The sequence below is a fragment of the Melospiza georgiana genome, chromosome 13 (genome assembly GCF_028018845.1).
Source record: "Melospiza georgiana isolate bMelGeo1 chromosome 13, bMelGeo1.pri, whole genome shotgun sequence".
Classification (NCBI taxonomy): Eukaryota; Metazoa; Chordata; class Aves; order Passeriformes; family Passerellidae; genus Melospiza; species Melospiza georgiana.
In genome coordinates, this window is record NC_080442.1 from 19267581 (window position 1) to 19287267 (window position 19687).

General features: G+C 45.6%; 1 protein-coding gene across 2 annotated transcripts in view; it reads left to right on the plus strand.

Annotated features, from left to right (window-relative positions):
- Window positions 1-931: 931 nt before the first annotated feature.
- The window catches only part of SMAD3 (SMAD family member 3), a 65445-nt gene continuing 46689 nt past the window's right edge, over window positions 932-19687 (plus strand). For both annotated transcript variants that reach the window (XM_058033846.1, XM_058033847.1), the window contains exon 1: window positions 932-1184. In XM_058033846.1, coding sequence (XP_057889829.1) covers window positions 979-1184 — 206 coding nt within the window. In that variant the 5' untranslated portion in view covers window positions 932-978. The remainder of the gene's footprint in view (window positions 1185-19687) is intronic.

The window sequence follows — 19687 nt, forward strand, 5'->3', positions numbered from 1 at the left end:
ATGGAAAGTTAGAAACTGGAAATGTACCTGGATGCCACCCTGAGTCAGCCCAAACCGAAGCATCTCTACAAAACACCTAGATGTGAACAAACTGCCGTCCTCTGACAAAAATATTCCGTCTGAGAATTTCTGACCAGCTGCGGCGGTAAACACCTCCAGGGTGTCCTTTTTGTCTGATACAGGGCAAAAATTATTCGGGTGCCTGTTGCTCGGGGTGGAAAGATGAGGGAATGGAATAGTAAATTAGGAGGGTTGGAACAAAAAGCAGCTGATTGTCTGAGCACGGCTGGCCAAGCTGCGTTCGGGTATCTGTGTGGGAATGGACGAAATGCCCGTGGCAGGGGCCGCAGCCACGCCGTGGACCCTCTCGTCCCCTTTCCCTCACTGAGCGGACTTTACACTTGTGGGGCTTTACACTTGTGTTTATTTTCCTGCCTGCCCTCGGTGGGGTTTGTCCCGGCACCTCTCCTTGTCCTGCTCCTGGGCCTTTCTGCCCTCGCCGTGGGCCCCGCGGAGCGCGATCCCCTCAGGGAGCCGGGGCCTCCGCAGGCGGCGATGGAGGCGCGGAGTTCCCGGCGGGCCGGCCGCCTCCCCGCCCTCCTTCCATCCTCCCTCCCTCTCTCCCTCCCTCCCTCGGCGGCGTGTTTGGGAGGGAAGGAGGGGGTGGAAGCCGGGCCGGGGCGGCCAGCAGGCAATTTGCATGAGAGACAGACTGGGAATGAGCTGGAGTGGGCGCCTCTCCGCGCACACAGAGCGGGGCAGGAGGGGGAGGAGGAGGGAGCTGCCGCCGCCGCCGCCGGGGAGAGGCGGCGAACTCCGGGCAAAGTTTGGAGCCGCGGGCCCGCGGCGCTGAGGCAGCGGCGGGCGGGGAGCGGCCGGGCCGGGCAGGGCCGCGCGGTGTGAGGCGGCGGCGGGCAGAGCGCGGGGGGCGGCGGGCAGAGCGCGGAGCCGGCGGCGGGCGCTGCCGGCACAGCCAGCATGTCCTCCATCCTGCCCTTCACTCCTCCCATCGTCAAGCGGCTCCTGGGCTGGAAGAAAGGCGAGCAGAACGGGCAGGAGGAGAAATGGTGCGAGAAGGCGGTGAAGAGCCTGGTGAAGAAGCTGAAGAAGACGGGGCAGCTGGACGAGCTGGAGAAGGCGATCACCACGCAGAACATCAACACCAAGTGCATCACCATCCCCAGGTACCGGGCTGCGGAGGGCGCGGCCCCGGGGCCTGCGGGGTGCGGGGGAGCAGCGGGACCCGCAGGGACCCTCAGGGACCCCCGAGCTCCGGCACGGCCGGGACAGGGCTCGTTTGGCGTCCCGGCCCTGCCGCGCTCGCTGCGGTGTTGGTCCTCTCTGCCTGCTCCTTGTCTAGTTCAGAAAAACCCCGTAACTGGCTACAGAATTGAATTACTCTCTAGTAACCAGAGAGAAAACGTAGTGGAGAAAATATGCCTCGGGCCGAGATCATAAAAAAAGAAAAAAAAAAAAAGTTGGAAGCGCTGCGGATCAGTTCCACTCACTGAGGGTGCTCTCATTGTCAGAAGTTTCAGCGTGTTCTCAAGTGCTGTTGCATTACGATTTTCTTCTGATTAGTGCGTCAGGAAAACGGTTTTGTTTGGGTTGTTTGGCTTCTTCCTTAGTACTCCTCTGAAGGGGTGATTTAGAGCCCTGCTCTGCTGATGTTTTCGAGTTACTTTTTAAATCGGGAATGCAAATGGCAGAGTTGAAGGAGGTCGTTCGGAGTGCAAAAACACCCCACACATGTGAGGGTGAATAGAACTGATTTTTTTCCTCCATTTTTTGAATGAACATAGATTTTATTTTTAGTCTGCGTTCCGAACTCGATCCATAGGGCCATCATAAATCATAAAAGACGTGTATAAAACTATCCCACCTAAGAATAATTTTCCAAGTAACTTTCAAATGGCTGCCCACAAGTGGTGTTTTATTGCTGCAGATTGTTGATTTCTGTGAGCTCAGCCAGATGACTGCTGGGTCTGTTCCTGATTGTTGTTTGAGAGTACTTTTTTTTTTTTTAAAGCAAAGGCCAAAGTTCATTCCAAATATTTGAATGCTGCATAATTGTGTGCTTCTGCGTGAGAAGATATCTGTGTGTGTGTGTGTGTGTATTCATGCTTCTCTCTGGCACAAACAAATGTATGCTTTCTTGGTTGTCAGAATGATTTAATATGCAGGAGCTGATACAAAGCAGCATCTGTTGCATGAAAAACTGAAGCAAGTAGCTTAGAAATGTGGATGTTTGGAGCTCCTAAAATTTTCTTCCAACAACTGCAGTGTTTTTTTAAAAGGAAAAATAAAGCCTCCTTATCTTTTTTGGTGCTGAATGACTGTGGCTAAGATTTTGGCCAGTAATGCAAATGAGAGCTCTCAGCCTTTGTTAGAGTTGCTCCGGCTTCTACTTGAAGCAGAAATCAAAACCTGTAGAGCCACCACACAATACAAACGCCTTAAAACCTATATTTTTAAAGTTCTTGGTAAGCAGCTTGCTTTCCACGTACTTAATTCACTGTTTAAAGCACTTCCCTGAAATATTTACCATTTCAAAAGAAGAAAATTGCTGTAGCAGCCCTGCTGCTGTGACCTGGGTATTGTGTGTGGCTGATGCTGACCCGTTAGGGAGCAGAGCATGAAGGCCCCTGGAACTTCTGTGACTCCTAACAAGGTGGTTTAAATAAGGAAGGATTTGATATTTTATGATTTAAAGGAAGAAAAGAGTTGGGCCAAACACAATGCTTTATTAAAGAAAAAAAAAGTAGAGGTTGAAAATAAATAACAACACAAACATGTATCACAAGTGATGAATACTCACCTTCAGAGATTGCCCTGGCTGTTCCTCCTCTGTTAATGAAAATATGTGCAGAAATTAAAACATTTCATGTTCATTTATGACACTGAGCCTGCATCCTGCAGATCTTACACCTCAGTATGGGGGAGGCATCAGCCTGTTTGGTGGGAGCCCCTTGTAGCCTGGCATTTGTTTTTAAACACAACTTCATGTCTGCTTCTTTATTGTTCAGAAATGACCGTGGTTAGGTTTTCTGCATTGAGATACCACATCTGTGTGTCACAGGTTGGGGAATGGAGCATAGAAAGATCTCTCTGAAGTCAGTGCAGAGCTGCAGCTCTGACCAGGCCTTGTGACTTTAAGAGCTGTGCCTTTTCCTCTGGGCTGCACTGCTTGTCCTAATGTATCTGTGAATCTGATTACTGTGTCATCTGAAATTAGCGTTTGCAAGACGATTTTAGCCTGGTTTTAGTTTGCTGTTTGTTATTTTCATTTAATAATTTTAACGTATGTCATTTTACTATTTACTCAAATAATATGTTGGGGAGGGGGGAGAGGGGGAAAAGCATCATTAAGGATTAGCTCATGTTGTGCATTGTCTGTAATGCATCAGTAGACTGAATTACAGTGGAGCCATGCCAGTGATGACTCTGGCCCAGCAGGAGCAGGGTAAGTCCAAAATTAGCTATTGTATCCATGAGACAGAGCAAGTTTCACATGGAAAAGGGCTCGAGCTTTGCAGAAACGTTGCTTGTGGGAATGAGGGCTATGCAGCAAATTCCTGGACTGATCAGGTGGGATTGTTTGAAGAAAGGACAGGAAAAAAATATTTGTTTTGTTGTAGGGCTGAGGAATTAGAATAACAAATGTATTCCTGCTGTCGTGTTTATCTGCTGGGATCTGGAAGCATGTACTGCTGCTATCTCCTGACAGATTAGTAAACAGGGATTAGTTTATTTGCTTGTGTATTTGCTCAGCATGTATTACTTCTCCAAGTGCTCAGTTTCTGAGGTGTGACAGACACCCCTGGTTTTCTGCTGGGAGAGCCTGTGGCAGACAGCAGAAGGCTGGAGAGGCCTTCAGGGATTTCAGTGTGACTCTCCTGGCAAGAAGGATTTTTCCTTGTTTTACTGCTGGAGGAGGAAGTCATTTCCACCTGCAAAACTCTGGTCTCAGACCATCTGATGGTTTCTGGTGCTGCACAGGGGAGCTCCTTGAGAGGCTCTTCCTTCCCTCCTGCTCTGGGCACAGCTGCCAAGGCCCATCCTGCCCCAGCAGGACCTTTCTTTAAACCTTTGTGCCCTTTGGTGTCAGAGCTGACCTGGTGAGTCCGGGTCTCCCTGGCAGAAGGGTTTTTTCATCCTCTATTGGGTGATAAAAGTTGAGAGCACACATTCTTCTGCCATTAAAATGCACCCTTTGTCACAGTTGCTTATCTTGCAAGCCCAGCTTTCAGGATGAGCATTTTTATCACTTTTCAGACCAAGCTGGGCACAAGTGTGCCATTAACACCTACCCAGCACAGGCAGCTGGGTGTTTGTGGCTTCCCTGCTTTGCTCTGTGAGCAGGCACTGATCTGCTCCAGCTGCTTGCAGGATTTTGGTGCCTCTGTTCTCTTCAGAGACCCAAAAATGTGGTAAGAATGGCATCTACATCTGGCATTCATACAAACCTGCAAAAATCTGAGTTTCTAGCACTGTTCTGAGCAGAAGTGAGGCCGTTTTGTGCACCTGAGAAACCAGCAGCATTTGCCCTGGAAATGAGGTGTGATGAGTGTTCAACTCAATGTTTTTAGGGTCTGATCTGCAGAAACCAGACATGTGATGGGCACTCAGTGATTTCTACAAGCTGGGCAGTATCTGTAGTCCTGCTTTATGAGATAGTAAATGCTTTGTTTCAAGAGCTTTAGTGGTGCTACACACACAGACATAAATCTCCTGACATTTTGTAATATATTTTCATATGCACATTTTTCTTTTGAACTCATTACTGTATTTATTTGTTTTGGTATCACCAGTGGTTTTAGGGGAGCCAGGATTCCTGTATGGAAGGAACACCTTCTTTTAAGTGGTGGGTTGTATTTTTTTTTTTTTTTTTAATTTAGAAAACAGTTTTGCAGAGAGGTGGGTGTTATTTCTTGTGGAACTCATCTGATAAGGGCAGAATGTACCAGTTAAAATGGAAACATGGCACATTTGCTTCTTAGAAGCCACTGAACAAGGTGTTCCTTAAATTATTTACATTTTGGTGGGGAAAGCCGGGGATAATACACAAGGAACTTAATGAATAAGGATAATAGAGAAGGAACATAAATATTCCAGAAACATCTTGGGTGTGAGCACAGCTTTGGTTGTGTTGGTAGTTGACCACACAACATTTACAGGACTTGATCATGTTCTTGGGTTTGAGGTGATACCAGGAAAATGGGAAAGCTGTGAGGATGTGAAGTGGCAGAGGCTGTCTGCAAGACCCTGAAGGATGTTGTGTTTCACATCATGGTGTGATTTTGGGGTCATTGGACTTGCTCCTTGTGGGTCCCTTCCAGCTGGGGATATTCTGTGATTCCACACTTCTCTTGGGGCTGCCCGTCTGATGCAGTAACCAGCAAAGGATCAGTCACAGCTCTGTGTGTCCACGTGTAAATTTATTTATTTTTCAATGCCAGTTTCAAGCTACCTTGTTTTCAGTTTTCTGTCCCTGAGTGTGAGGAGCTTTAATATTTCATGGCCTTGTCTGGGAGCGCCTGCAGGGGCTCAGCCCTGGTGTGCAGGGTGGCTACAGCCCAGTCCCTGTGTGCAAACCCCCCTGGCTGCCATCCTCCTGCTCAGCTCCATCTGCTGGGATTTTCCTGCTGCAAACCCGTGTCAGTGACCTCTGTCCTGCCCGAGCTTCATGGGCTGGGTTTACAGCCCTGCCCAACCTTTGTGCTGCTGCAGAGCCCTCACCAGCCCGGCTGTGTGGCCTCTGTGGGACAGCCAGGTTGGGTCTGCAGGTGAAGGTACACGGAGTGCACATGGGCCTGAGCCTGACAGGGCTCCAGGAGTGCTGGGCCCTGCTCCTGGGCACAGGGTGTGACTCTTGGCATGGTCCTGTGCAGGGCAGGAGCTGGACTCTGTGATCCTTGTGGTGCCATGGTCCTGTGCAGGGCAGGAGCTGGACTCAGTGATCCTTGTGGTGCCATGGGGCTGTGCTGGGCAGGATTGGACTCTGTGATCCCTGTGGTGCCATGGGGCAGGGCAGGAGCTGGACTCAGTGATCCTTGTGGTGCCATGGGGCTGTGCAGGGCAGGAGCTGGGCTCAGTGATCCTTGTGGTGCCATGGGGCTGTGCAGGGCAGGAGCTGGACTCTGTGATCTTTGTGGTGCCATGGGGCAGGGCAGGAGCTGGACTCAGTGATCCTTGTGGTGCCATGGGGCTGTGCAGGGCAGGAGTTGGACTCAGTGATCCTTGTGGTGCCATGGGGCAGGGCAGGATTGGACTCAGTGATCCTTGTGGTGCCATGGGGCAGGGCAGGAGCTGGACTCAGTGATCCTTGTGGTGCCATGGGGCAGGGCAGGAGCTGGACTCAGTGATCCTTGTGGGTTCCTTCCAGCTCAGCTTTCCCTGTGTGATTCCGTGACTTTCTGCCTGCAGTCCTGCTTGTCCATCAGTGCCTTTCTCATCTCCCCACAGGTCAATCCCCCCTCTCTGGGCACAGATTTCTGCTCCCTGCAGCCCCTCCAAGTTTTTCTCTCCCCCTTGCACTTGTTCGTGCCTCTGACATCAGCCTGGGTGATGTGTGTGGAGTTGTTGTATTCCATTGGCATTCCCAAAAACAAAGCACCGCTGTCAGGCTGGAGCAGTAATGTTGGTACAAGCAGTTAGGGAGCAGCTACACACTCAGTTATTGTGGCAGAGACAAGGAGCAGGGAGAGGAGGGAGGCTGGGGAGGAGTTGTGCTCCCTCCCCTCCAAAGAGTTGCTGCTGGAATAGCACAGCAGCCCTTTATTAAGGTGTCTCCTCTGTTTTCTAATTTCTTGTGCAGTCACTACCATTCAAACCCTTTTACCAATATATATATTTATCTTTTTGCCTGAGTTGTGCAGGGCAGCTCACACTTTGCATTAAGACCAGTGATAAAACTCCTCCTGTCTTGAAAAACAACTGAAGTGTTTATCCAGGACACTGAGGGGCTAAGAGGAAAAAATTGATTTTACAATTTAAGATGCTTTCAGATATTCATATCTCTGTCTTTCATTCTTCTGCCCTTTCTCAAGAGACTAAAAGAGTTAAAATAGCTTCTGAAGGGCCTCATGATGTTCTCATTATATTGTGTAGTAAGTGTTGAATCTGTGTGAAATAAAATATTTTAAATGGTTGCTTAACTTTCGTAGCATTAGGAAAAGACCCTGAATATCACAGTCATTTAAATATAATGAGAAATAAATGCAAAAAATCGATGAAATAAGGAAATACACACTGTACAGGATTATCACATCAGGGATCCAATTAAAACGAGTTCTTCTAATAAATATTGGTTTAATAATGCAAACTTGTGATTGCTATATTATTACAACAAAAATAAAATTAACGAGATTTAATGGACTGAGCAGCCATTAATTTTCACTTGTTAATTTATTAGGAACTTCTAATGCTGTTAGATGCACAGTAAAGCCATTATCCTGCATGAACTACTTGGTGAAATAAATAGGACCAACAAGTGCTCGAATTAAATTGAAATCAGTTTTTATTCCCAAATTATCTCTTTCTGTTGTTTGGGTTATTTTTTTATGATTACTATGTTTTAGCTTTCCTCTACTGAGTGCAATTAAATTTTCAGGGATGGGATGCAGCACTCCTCCAGCCAGGCTTATGAATAGTCCTAATTAACTTTTGTCCTTGTGTGCCTTGATGTGTTTGTAAAATCCCTTTTGCAGTCCCCAGCTGCCTGTGCTGATGGGATGGGAGTGAGGCCAGGGCAGAGGTTCCTGTCCAGGCCCTGCAGTCCCAGCTCCAGCAGGTGTTTGCTGATTCCTTCTGGAATTGGTGATGATTGCACGGCTTTGTTAGCTGAGGAGGCAGTAATGTGTGGGTTGTTGCAGTAATGCTGCTTTTAAAGGTGTTTGTGAGCTTTTCAGACCGGATCCTCCTTTGCTGGCATCTCTTTGCCCCCGGGGTGATGGGACTTGCCCTTAGGGAAGTTTGACTGCTCCAGGTCCTGTGCCTCCGTACAAACAATACAAAGGCAGAGCTCTTTTCTTCTGTCCTAAAGACTCAGCTCATCGGAGGACAGCTGTGAGTGGGAATAAACTATTCCTGCACAGTCCTAGCAGCCCTGTTAAAAACCCTACCAAATAAAACCGAGGGAAACCCCTAACTTCACAAGAGCCCAGCCAGGTAAGAAATAACAGCCTGCTTTTTAAAGTGTCACCCAGGGATCATCTGAGCTCCAGGAGGAAATCTTTGTTAGCTAAGGAAACCTGAGATATTAGAGCTACACAGTTCCAGATACCCAGATTTGTTCCTTCAGCAGCAAGGGAGGTTTTTGTGTGTGCTGCAGAGACTTCTGACAGCAGCTGCTGTGGAAAACATGGATTATTATATCTCTCACTGGTGAGCCTCGTGGAAGAACGTGCTTAAAGCTCCTGCAAAACCTACCTGGGAGAAATGGAGCCTGTGGTGTGAGTCTAGGGAAGGTGGAGAGGTGATCCTGGTCAGTTGTGTGTGTGTCACAGAAAAAGCCCACACAGCTGACCTGCTGTTCAGCACGGGGTTACGAGGGCAGGGAGGGGACAGGTCCCAGGTGCAGCTGTGCCTTGTGTGTGCCCAGGCTGTTCTGCAGCACCTGCACAGGTGGGCTGGGACCATGATCAGCTTATGGAGCACGAGGGTGTGAATCCTGGAGAGAGGGACTGCAGTGGCTGGTGTGGCACGATCCTCTCCCTGGGGCTCTTAGGTTGGAAGTAGTGGGTGAACCCTCCTTTGCTCACTTTATAATTTGCAGTTGAGAATTTGAGTAAATTTTCCTCACACATTGCGTCAGAGGAAAAGTCGGAGTTTCTCTCTGCACTGGTGACGTTCATGAACCATAACTCAACCTTTTTTTAAAAAGGAAGCCAGAACAGAAATTTCCTCCTTTGTGGTGAAGCTGCAGCCAGCAGTGGTTGAATGATGGATGCTGACACTGACTCTCCTTTTTCACAACAAAAGAGGAGAAACTTTGTCCTTCCTGTTTTAGTTGCTTGAACATGAAAAGAGAAATTCACTTACTCTTCACACATGTCAGGTTTACAGAAATATTGGGCTGAGAGGAGGACATCTGTGCACGTGAGAATGCCTCTGTTCCTGGCTTGAATGTGTGACTGTTGTTGCTTTATCTACTTAACAGCTGGAGAATTCTTTTTTCCCCAAATTTCCTTTCCCTCCATTAACTGGAATTTTTGTGTTGCTGTGTGGGAAGACAAAGACCCAACCTCAAGAACCTTTAATTTTGTTATTCTGAGCAAGACCAGATGTGGGTTTGTTTCATAGGGATACAAAGTCTATGGTTTCCACACATATGGAACTGTACAGAAAGGTCCTTCTTATTTGTTGAACAAATTGTTGTTCCTGAGATGCAGAGCCAGTTTGTAGCACATGTGTAACAAACAGTATCTGAAAAATTCTATCCATGTTTAAAAAGCTCTCAAAGTGAAAGGCTAATAAGCAGCTGGAGGCTTTTCCCACTCTTTTTGTGTTTGTGTAGTTACATGGATTTCAGTAAATTTATTTCCAATTTACAGGCAAGTGAGGGAGAGTCAGGCCAGCACAGGAAAGCAGTGAACTGAAAACAGGGGAGAGGTGTTTGTTGGTTGAATATTGTTCACTTTTCTCTTTTAAATTCGGGGGTTTGGTGGCTTTTGTGGGTTCTTGGCAGGATTTGAAGCCTGCCCAGCAGAGCCTGTGAGACCTGGGGGCTCCAGCCCCAGGAAGGCTGAACTTGTCAGGCCTGGGCTGGAAATGTGGCAGCAAGCCAGGCAGGCTTTAGCTGGAAGTTTGATGAAAATGATACTTCTCTGCAAAACATTTAATTTTCAGAGGAGTTCACTGATATTTCAGGGTTTGCTGATAGGCACTGGTGGGACTGGGCAGGGACCCTCCACATTTGTGGCTGAGGTACCTCTGGTGTGGCTGATCCTGTGCCTGGCCAGAAGGCAGCATTGGGCACTTCTATGTTTGTTTTTGTCCTTTTAAAAACCATTTTAAGCAGCTTTCAAACCAGTGGTGAAGGCCTTGTTCCAGTGTGCCCCTGCCCCACAGCTCCCCAAGCTCAGGAAGCAGAAATGTTTTTAGATAAAGCCCCCCACAATTAGAGGCCTTGAACTCAGGAGAGCACAAGGTCTGCTAATGACATCTGTCCCTGCTCTCCCAACAATCAGCAGCCCCTGGGATAAAAAGCCTGGAATAGTTGTTGATGCTGGCCTGGAATCTTCAAGCAAAATTGCAGTGGGCACTGGAGATTTTGGATTAATGACCTTGTCAGAGTTCCACAGCTTGGGATGGGCAGGTTTAGAGATGACCTGGCTGATCTTTCTCCATATCTGCTGCTTGGGCCTAAATTTACCTGACTTACTCAGTATAAGCTTCACCATCAGCCAGATCTGTCCTATTGGCCTGGTTTGTGTCATTGTTTTCTGATCAAAATTATATATATTTTTTAATAACCAGTTTTTGCACGAGAATGGTAGAAATTGCAAACCAGATGTGAAACCACTGTGGTAGAATGAAGCTTTACACAGCAAAATGGCAAATTTTAAAGAGCAGATAATCACTGTCCACTTTTGGAGCTGATACAACTTTCTGGCTGGTTTCTGTTGCCAGTCAAAGTCTGCTTCTGAGTAGAGCTTTGCTCTGAATTGAGATGCCATAAATAACTCGTGTGTAGGTAGACAGATGATCATTGAAGCTTTTCCCAAGCCTGGTTCTGCTTGTTTGGGAGAACTGCAGGCTGAAAGTTCAGGTATAGAATTGCAATTGCATCTTTGTTTTTCCCAATCATAACTGAATAAAGATGGGGTTTCACTTGTGGATTGCTGCATAATGAATGCTCGTTGTGGTTAGGGAAGGCTGAAAATACCAGGGCTTGTTCCACACCACTGTGTAACTGTGAGGATAGCATTGCACCCTGCTTGTACCTCAGCTACCTCCCAGATGCACTCCTTGCCTGTCAGGGAATTTAATTACAGTTGGGAAAGCTCTTAAAGTCCCAGGATTTTAAAAACCTGTTGCAAACCTCATTACCTCGTTGCTTTAAAAAGCTTTCTGCTGCTGCCCAGCAGCAGAAAATGAGTACACCATCTCATTTGTACTAAGAAAGCAATTTTAATTTTTGTTGGAAGCTCTTTTTGAAAATCTGTAGGTGCTACGTCAGTGAGAATATTAGAATTCCACAGATGTTTAGTGGTAAACCTTGGCTGGGTTTGCCTAATATTTATCTATTCATCTCTGTAGCAGTGCCTCCTGTACACATGGAATATTTTGACTGGTTGATACACATCATACCACAGAGTTCTGAGCTCCAGTCTGAGTCTGTTAGCACAAGTCCAGGGGAAACTCTATACATGTAGCCTCATGTTTTCAGTTATATTCTATAGCCATATGTGAATTTAATGCCATCCAAATACAGGATGGGAAATGAAAGAAATGTGTGTCTGATGCTGGTGGGCTTTTACAGCCATGACCTGCAGCAAAACCACTTGGAAAAATGTGATTTTTGTACCTGTAGCTGTGTCTTTTACTGAATGTTTTGGCAGCCTCTGAGTGTTGAGCACTCCCATCTATTTGCTTCAAAGCTCCTTTGCATCTGAAGACTTTGTGGGGAATTGTTCTGAAAGAGATGACTGAAAACTAATAGCTGGCCATCTGGCTGGAAACAACATTATTAATTAAACGTTCTCTTTTAAATCATTTACAAGTTTGAAATAAATGCTCTTTTCAAAGCTATTGAAGCAAGATGAATTTGAAGCCCTGCTGTGGGAAACAGAGTATTTAATGTATCTCCTCACTAAAATTAAGGATGGAGAAATAACATCTGAGATCAAGGTTACGTAGATTAGCTGAGAGCAAAACAGCCTCTGGATTTTTTCCCTGTGTGTTTTCCATGGTTAGTTTCCTTGAAGGAGAACAATTAAGCTCCAAAGCTGGCAGCTACTCCCATTTAAAAATAATAATAATAAATCTTTACTATACAATATTCATTGAGTCCTCTTAAAGACCTTTTCATTATGTGCTTTTGAAGGGAGAGCATTTGTGGCCTCTCATTTTGTACCAGAGTTCTGATCTTAAATCCTTTATAGCAGAAGGATTTTTACCCTCTTTTGCTGATGGGAGAGAGTGAATCCTGAGAATGGGGTTGATTTACCTGAGGCTGATGGGGGCAAAGGGCCCTTGGGGGCAGACATCCTAAGGCCTGCTGCAGTTTTCCGTGTCCAGGACTGAAGTGGCATCTTCCTGTGCTCTGGATGGAAAACAGCAATCAGTTCAAAAGCTGCTCTCTCTGAGTTACACCAGTAATTTGTAACATGGGGATTTTATATTCATAAAGCTAATTTTCAGCTAAATAGAGGAAGAAGCCTCTAGCATTTTAGAATTGTAGACCCAGAACAGTGGGGGTTGGAAGGGACCTTCCAAGCTCATCCTGTCCAGCTCCCTGGATGTCCAGGGCCATCTTTTACTGGGGAACTCAAAGCACCCTCCAGCCTCCCTTGGAACACTTCCACTGGTGGGGCACTCACAGCTTCTCCACACAAAAGAAGTAAGGAAGTGCTGAGGATACACCTCAAGAGATGCAATTTCATTTTATGTCCATATTTTCCAGGCTTAGGATGAGCATGGAGCCTTTCTGCCCTGGTTTTTCAGTACATTAAGGGTCCCAGCAATTATTTTTGAAGTGTCTGAGTGACCCAAGAACCAGCTTTAATTCAAACCTATCCATATTGCAGTTCCTGTTGGCTGCATATGGAAAATGTGTGTTAGGGTGTTGGAACAGAGTAGCCATTTGAATGGATAGAAATTCATGAAGGGAGCACCCTTAAATAGGGTTGAAATAATAGTTCCATGTAAACATCCCCTCTGTTTCCTCCCTTTACTTCTCCATTTGTTCTCTGATGGGGTTCGTGGGGTAAAACAAAGCTGGTGCCAGACACAAATGAACCCATGGAGCCAGGGAAGGGCTTGGAAGTGCTGGCCTGGAGTGGGGTCCTGTGAGTCCCTGCTCTGCCTGCCAGGCTCTGCTGGTTTGAAGGGCCTGCTGGGGGAGCTGCTTCTAAACAGGAATAAAAATAGCCATTGGAGTGTTCTGATTTTAGAAAGAAAAAATAGCATTTATTGGATTATGATTGGCTGATGACTTTGAAGCTGGAGACAGTTTTATATTACAGAGCTTCTCACTCTGCTTATTCTCTCAGTTCCTGTTCTCCCCCCTCCCCTCTTCTTTTTCCTCTTTTCTTGCTTTCTGTTTTTAGGGTGGCATTTCAGAGTTTCTGCTCTGCTGCCAGACCAGCTATTCCAGAAGAAAGAGGAAAGGTGGGAGGTAGAGCTAATGAGCACTGTTATTAATTTGGCTTTTGAGTTGGTGTTCAAAGTTTATATGTTTCCAATTTGTCTGACAGTCAATGAAAGATCTGTTTGTGCTTGAAGCCATTGATCATGCACATTTGACAGTCTCTCCAGTAAAAGAGAGGACAGCAGGGAGTTTAGGACTGGAGAGAGGCCATTAAAAGTTTAAGGTCAATGTTATATTTTGTTGTATGTGTATGTATATATTTAGTTTTTTTTAATATATATGTAAAAATTTGTATCCCATAGAATCAGCTTCAAGTGGAACATGGTATTTAATTAATCATTCTATGGAGAAAAAAAGTATTGTAACTTCATTAAAAAATGGTAATGGTCTGTTACCACTGGAACAAAACACTTGTTTAGTGTTACATATGCCCACACAAATAAAATAATGGGATAAAGGTTTTCCAGTCAGCTCTAAAGCTGATCAGAGTTGCTTTGAGGCATAAAAGCAGAGAGAGGGAATTTCCAGGAGTACCCTGGTGGGTATGGAGGTGACATTCTGCACCCTCCTGCCCAGGGCTCTGCTGCTGGGTGCCCTTGGTGCTCAGAGTTGTTCCCTGGGCTGCAGCTGCCCAGAGGCCCTTGGCTCCTTTGTGCCTTTGTCACTTGCATTCTCCTGCATGTGCTTTTCTTTGTTTATTTGTTTAGGGATTGGGGTGAGGTTTTGTTTGTTTAAATATTATTTTTCTCCCTTGTGCTGTGGCTGAGAACCTTAAACAACAGGTGAAGATGGTTATTAGGAGGGCAAGGAAGGGGACAGAAATGTTCTTTGTTGTGAGAGCAAAGGGCGTTCCTCAGTGTGAGTGTGTGAAACAATCCAGCCACAGGTCTGGGGTTCAGACCTGACTGGGGGGTGATTTTGTTATTAGTTCAGTAAATCACATTTTTCACCTGTGTGAGTTTGGGGCCATCATTTTTGCACATGCAGAGCAGCTCTGAATTTACATCACTGTGAGAGAGGAACTGGGGAGGCACAGAAGGCTTGATCACACCTTTGCTTTAGGATCACCTCTTGATTTTAGAAATCCTGTCACGTTTCATTCTTAATTTTGCTTTGCGGCCCCTGTGCTACTTGGAGCTCTGAAGGATATTTTTCTAGGCCCATTTGAGAGTTCAGTGTTGTCAAAAGGGGGCCGAAAGTCGGTTGAGTGTAACTGCCCATGTAATGTATTGCTGCAAATTAAATAACCCAGGAATTGGTTTTGGAAGACAAGGATTATTTCAAGACACAGCTCATAACTTTTCTACCAGTGATTCAATAACTTCTTCCTGTTGGTTAAAAATTGCACCTCATGTTGAGTTGGAGGCAGTGCCAACTTGCAGGATATTTTTTAATATTTTTTTTTCAGCAGTGAGATTTCTCCAAGGTACTAATCCCCTTTAAAATAAAAATGTTTTAGAATCAACATGAGACAAACAAATCTTGTGCTTCAAAGCTGATCCAGTTTGTTTTGTGGCTGTCAGGGACACTGAGGAGTGCTGCCCAATCTGAAGCTGGCAGTCCTTTGGGGATTCAGTGTACAGTCTTGCCCACAGGATAACCTTTCTCCAGTTTAGCTTTCTGCTGTTATCTCCTGGCACAAAAGAGTGGAGGAGAGAGCCGGTCAAGTGTTGAAAATTTGTCTATATTTATATCTCCTGCTGTGGTTTTCAGGCCTGAGGAAGGTGACTGAGGGAACCCTGAGTGTGTGTGCTGTGCAGCAGCTCACAGGGCTGAATCTGCTCCTGGGAGTCTCTTTTGGGAAGTTTTAAATGAAGTTTTTCCAGGCTGAAGAAGCCAAAAGCCACTGTGAGTGTGTGCAGTGGGCTGGCAGATGCAGCTTGGTGTAGCAAGGGGCATTATGTTGGTGGAATGAGATAACAATAACCCCTGCTTTTATTTGTCAATAATTTTTTATCTTTTACTTTAAACCCAAATATTTTCTTCATATGCCAATAAATGGCAGAGTGGATTTGGACTGAGCAGCCATCTCTGGCTGTGCTGCTGAGCTGTTTGGAAGCCAAATTAATTGTAACATAAATGACAGCTCTGAATGTCTGATTTCCACGTACCTTTGTACTGTCATATCTCTCCATATTCTGATAATGATACATCAGTGTCATAGTTTCATTTCTGGTTTCACTTCAGTGAGGTAGCTCCTGTTAATCCACTGCAGGAATGTTACCCACCGTGACCCCCGTGTCTTGGAAGGCTGTGACCGTGCTGCAGGGTTTGGTTTCTCACATCCCACCCCGGGCACCGGCAGTTCGCTGTCCCCAGGGATGGTTCAGTACCAGTTTGTGCTCCGGTCGTGTTTCATGGGGAGCAGGCACCTCACCCTATGCACAAGGCGCCGCTCTGGCCATTTGGGGACTGTGCTGGAGGTGACAAGCGCTGAGGGTGCAAACCCCGTGCAAACCTTCTGATGTCCCCTTCAAAGCAAACGCTAAATGCTGTTTATTGTGTGAGGTGAGTGGCCCCGTTAGTGGCCATGTCCTTTAATGAAGAACTTGAGCTCTTGCATTATCCTTAGTCTGGCGCTTTTCCTGAGTGTTGAAAGCGTTTCTGTGCCGGAGCAAGGTGTTACAGCAAAGTCAGACGTGGGTGCAAAACCACCTGGGTGTAGCAGGGATTTGGCATCCCCGTGTGGAACGTGAGGAGCTGAGTGACCCTTGTGCAATGAATAAATGAAATCCTGCTCCGTCTTCTGAACCAGTCTGCCTCTGCAATTCGGGCATTCCTTGCCCACAGATAAGATAATTAATTGAACAAGAGGCAACATTACCTGGCAGTTGCCTAATCTTCCTCTCCATGTGCAATAATCTGCGACCCAGATGTGTTGGACAATGCAGATGTGAAATGCTATAACTTTATAGCACTCTTTTAATGTGCTGAAAATCAGCTGCAGCACCCAGGTTTTGTCAGAGATGAGACTGTTTCAGAATGTGGACGTGCAAATGTCAATGACAGGAATTGTGCCTGGAGTGTACTGAAAATACACTCCTTGAAATGTTTTTCCTTTAATTTACATCAAAAGAATCTTGTCTAATTTTAACATATTGTTGCCATCGGGTGGTGGTGTCCATATGCAGCTCCAATCAATGCAGCACTGCTTTCCTTGTCTGTTTGCCTTCACTGAAGCCACTCATGAAATTATTTCAGCTAAAACCTCTCATTCCCTGGAATTTGGGCTCTTCCTCTGCAGTACATAAAGTGATAGATCAGCACCTAATAAAAGTGGGATTATCTCTGAGCTGGAAATAAGTGGAAAGAGCCTACTGTGGAAATGACAGGGCTTGCTTGTGGTTACAGATTTAATAATAATACTTGTAGCAACTCCAGCAAGGTGAGGGTCTTCAGAGGGCTTTGTCACAAACTGCTTTTTACTCCTTGCAAACTCTTTAGACTTTGGCTGTTCAAACTGTTCCAGTGCTCTCACTGCAGTCATGCAAATATCACAAGCTGTTCAACTTGTTCATTTATTCTCTTGGAAAGGCAGAGAGGAAAAACAGCCTGGACTTGCACCCTGGAGGGAGCTGTGCGAAGCCAGGCTCAGGATTCTGGGGGGAGCTGTGGGGTTTTCTGTTCTTTTGTGGATGAGACTTTGCTTTCTGTCATCTCTTAGCAAATAATGAATAACAGTGATGGAGACATGAAATCTGGAAGTGTTTATTCCAATTGTGTGTGAAGCAGAGTCATCAGCAGAGCCAAGTTTCTCACGGGCTGGTCTGGTTTGTGCCTGGGGCAGGAGTTTGCAGCTATCTTGGTAATAAAGGCTCAGGGCCTCTGCTCTTTCTGCTTCCCAGGTTCCCTGTGCATGGCAATTACTGTCCCTTCTGGGATTAACACCTGGCTCTCATTTCCAGCAGTAACAAAGGGCCCAGCTCTATAAAACCCTCTGCTGTTTGTGTGTGGAGCACTTTGCTTTTACAGTCCAGGGCTGGAGGACACCACAAAAGCACATGAAAGCCAAGTGAAGCCGTTGCTGCAGCAGGCCTAAAACAAACTTTTAAAATCGTGAGGTTTTTCCTTCCTTCCCTTCGTGGTTTATTTTTGTCTTTCTTTTTTCTGTGGGGGAGGGGGGTGTGTGGTGAAGATTTATCTCTAAGCACAAACACTGAAATTTCAGTGGGGATTTTGCACTCTGTTGTTTGCGGAATTTTTAATCACCTTCCCCACTTTAAGAAGTGCTTTTTTAAAATCAAGATCTCCACAAAAACTCAGTCCTGCAAACCTTCCCATGGCCACCCCTGCGTCCATGGAGAGCTGGAGGAAGCTCCTTTGCCCTGTGCAGCCTTAGGATGAGTAATAATGGTCCCAGCACATTCACACGTGCTCCAAGTCCTGCATGTTGTGAAGAATTTTGCCAGGTTGAGCCCCCTGTAAGTCCGTGGAACTGGTCACATGTCAGGGTTTAACCCTGTCATTCCCTTCCTGAGAGCTGCAGCTGCCTGTGGCACTGCCTGAGCTGGTGTCACATCCATGTGTTTGTTTCTGAGGCGCTTTCCCTGCAGTAACATTGCTTCACTTTTATTTTTCACTCTCCATAGCAGATCTGTTTAACAGCAGGGTTGCTGCTGCTTTGGACTCTAAAAGCATTTTGGGCAGGATTGCAGTAAAGTGATTTTTCAGCTTGCAGTGACTGCAGTCTGCTTATTAAATACCTATTTACTACTTTCCTTCGGGTTTTAAAGAAAGTGGAACAGCAGATAATCAGTTTAACTCCTTGTGTGCAGTAATCTCATCTCTGTAGCCAGCAAATGTAAAACAGAAGGAGGCATTGGGGGGTGAGTGAGGATGTGGCTTCGTGTTACAGCCCTGATTTGGGTAGAACACCATTGAATGGCATAATCCCATTTCTGGCTGTCTCTGAGTTTTCTGCAGTTCTGAGTCTCTTTTTATCTTTATGGCAACAGGACCACTCACTCTAATAGCTTGTAAATGGTGCACTTCTAAATCAGAGCTTTGGGTGGAGTTTTGACCTCTGTTGAAATCAGAAACCTGGACAAGTGTCTTTCAGAAATGCATCCTGTCTTTATTTAAAGATACCAAGACAGACATTCCACTATGTTGGTTTTTTGTTTTGGATTTTTGTTTGTTTATTTTAACAACTAATAATGTCCTCACATTAAAAAAAAAAACTTACTGTATTTCAGCTGCAATTGGCCCAGAGTCATCTTACAGCATTGCTTCATTTTACCTCTCTTGGCCAGACTGACAAATCCTGCAATATTCCCTTTTCCCCCTTCAATAAACATACTCCATACCCTGCTGGGATTCAGACCTCAGTCATCTTTGTCTTATTAGAAACAATGGATTGAAACTCTCATATCTTTTGTTTTAAGATGTTTTCTTTTGCCCTAAACTGTTTCTTGTGGGTTTATTTTTACCAAGCTGATTGCTTTACTGAAGTCTAAAGGCATTATATTTGTGAAATTACCTTTTATCAACCAACTTTCTCCTCTAACAAGGGAATTAAACAAAATTTGAGAAGATTTGAAGCTAGATTGCACCTTAATTCTGTAGAGGTCTAATCTTTTTCACTGGAGAGAAAATTAACTCTGTGCCTGCCTGTAGCAGTTGCCCACCAAATTATGTTAAGTCAGGTGATGATGGTAAATTTTGTCTCATGATGGGTTTTTGAAAATGTTTTGGGTTGTGTGCCCTTGTGGCTTGTGCTCCTTCAAAGAACTTTCCTGAACCCAGCTTCACTAGGAGCAGCAAAGGAAGGCAGAGTTGGGATTTCGGTGTGATTCCCACAATTTTAGGAAAAACAGAAATTTAATATCATCTATCTTCTTTCCTATTTATCTTTGTTTTTATTTAAGATGTGGTAGGACTTTACAGTTTCAGGAGTGGTGTGGGAAAGACAGATATTACCAATCTTTCAAATATTTCTTTTATGGGTAAACTCAGGACAAAACAGTGTCGTGTTTCAGGCTGCACTTAGCATTTCTGCCCTGGGGGAAGAGCAGGGCTGCAGAGCATCGAGGGCTTGCTTGGACAAGCTGCAATGAATGTTGAATAACTGTTTGGGAGCAGCTCGTGCTTTTAACTTCATAAATATACATTGTGGTGATGTTAGAGGAGACCTCAGGATTATAATTATTTGAAATACGCTTTCCAAGTGCTTAGCAAAGCAAAGCAGTTTGGAGCCTCAGTGAGGAGCACACGCTCTGAGGAGATGCAAGAATTCTTCATCCCGTGTGGTTTAGAGCAGCAGAAGAGATCTGCCTCTCCTTTAGCATCCAGTAGGGGCTGGGAGGTGTTGCAGAAGCACTGGAAGATGTCTTTAAATACACCCCATGGTGGCAGAATGATCCTCAGCTGGAG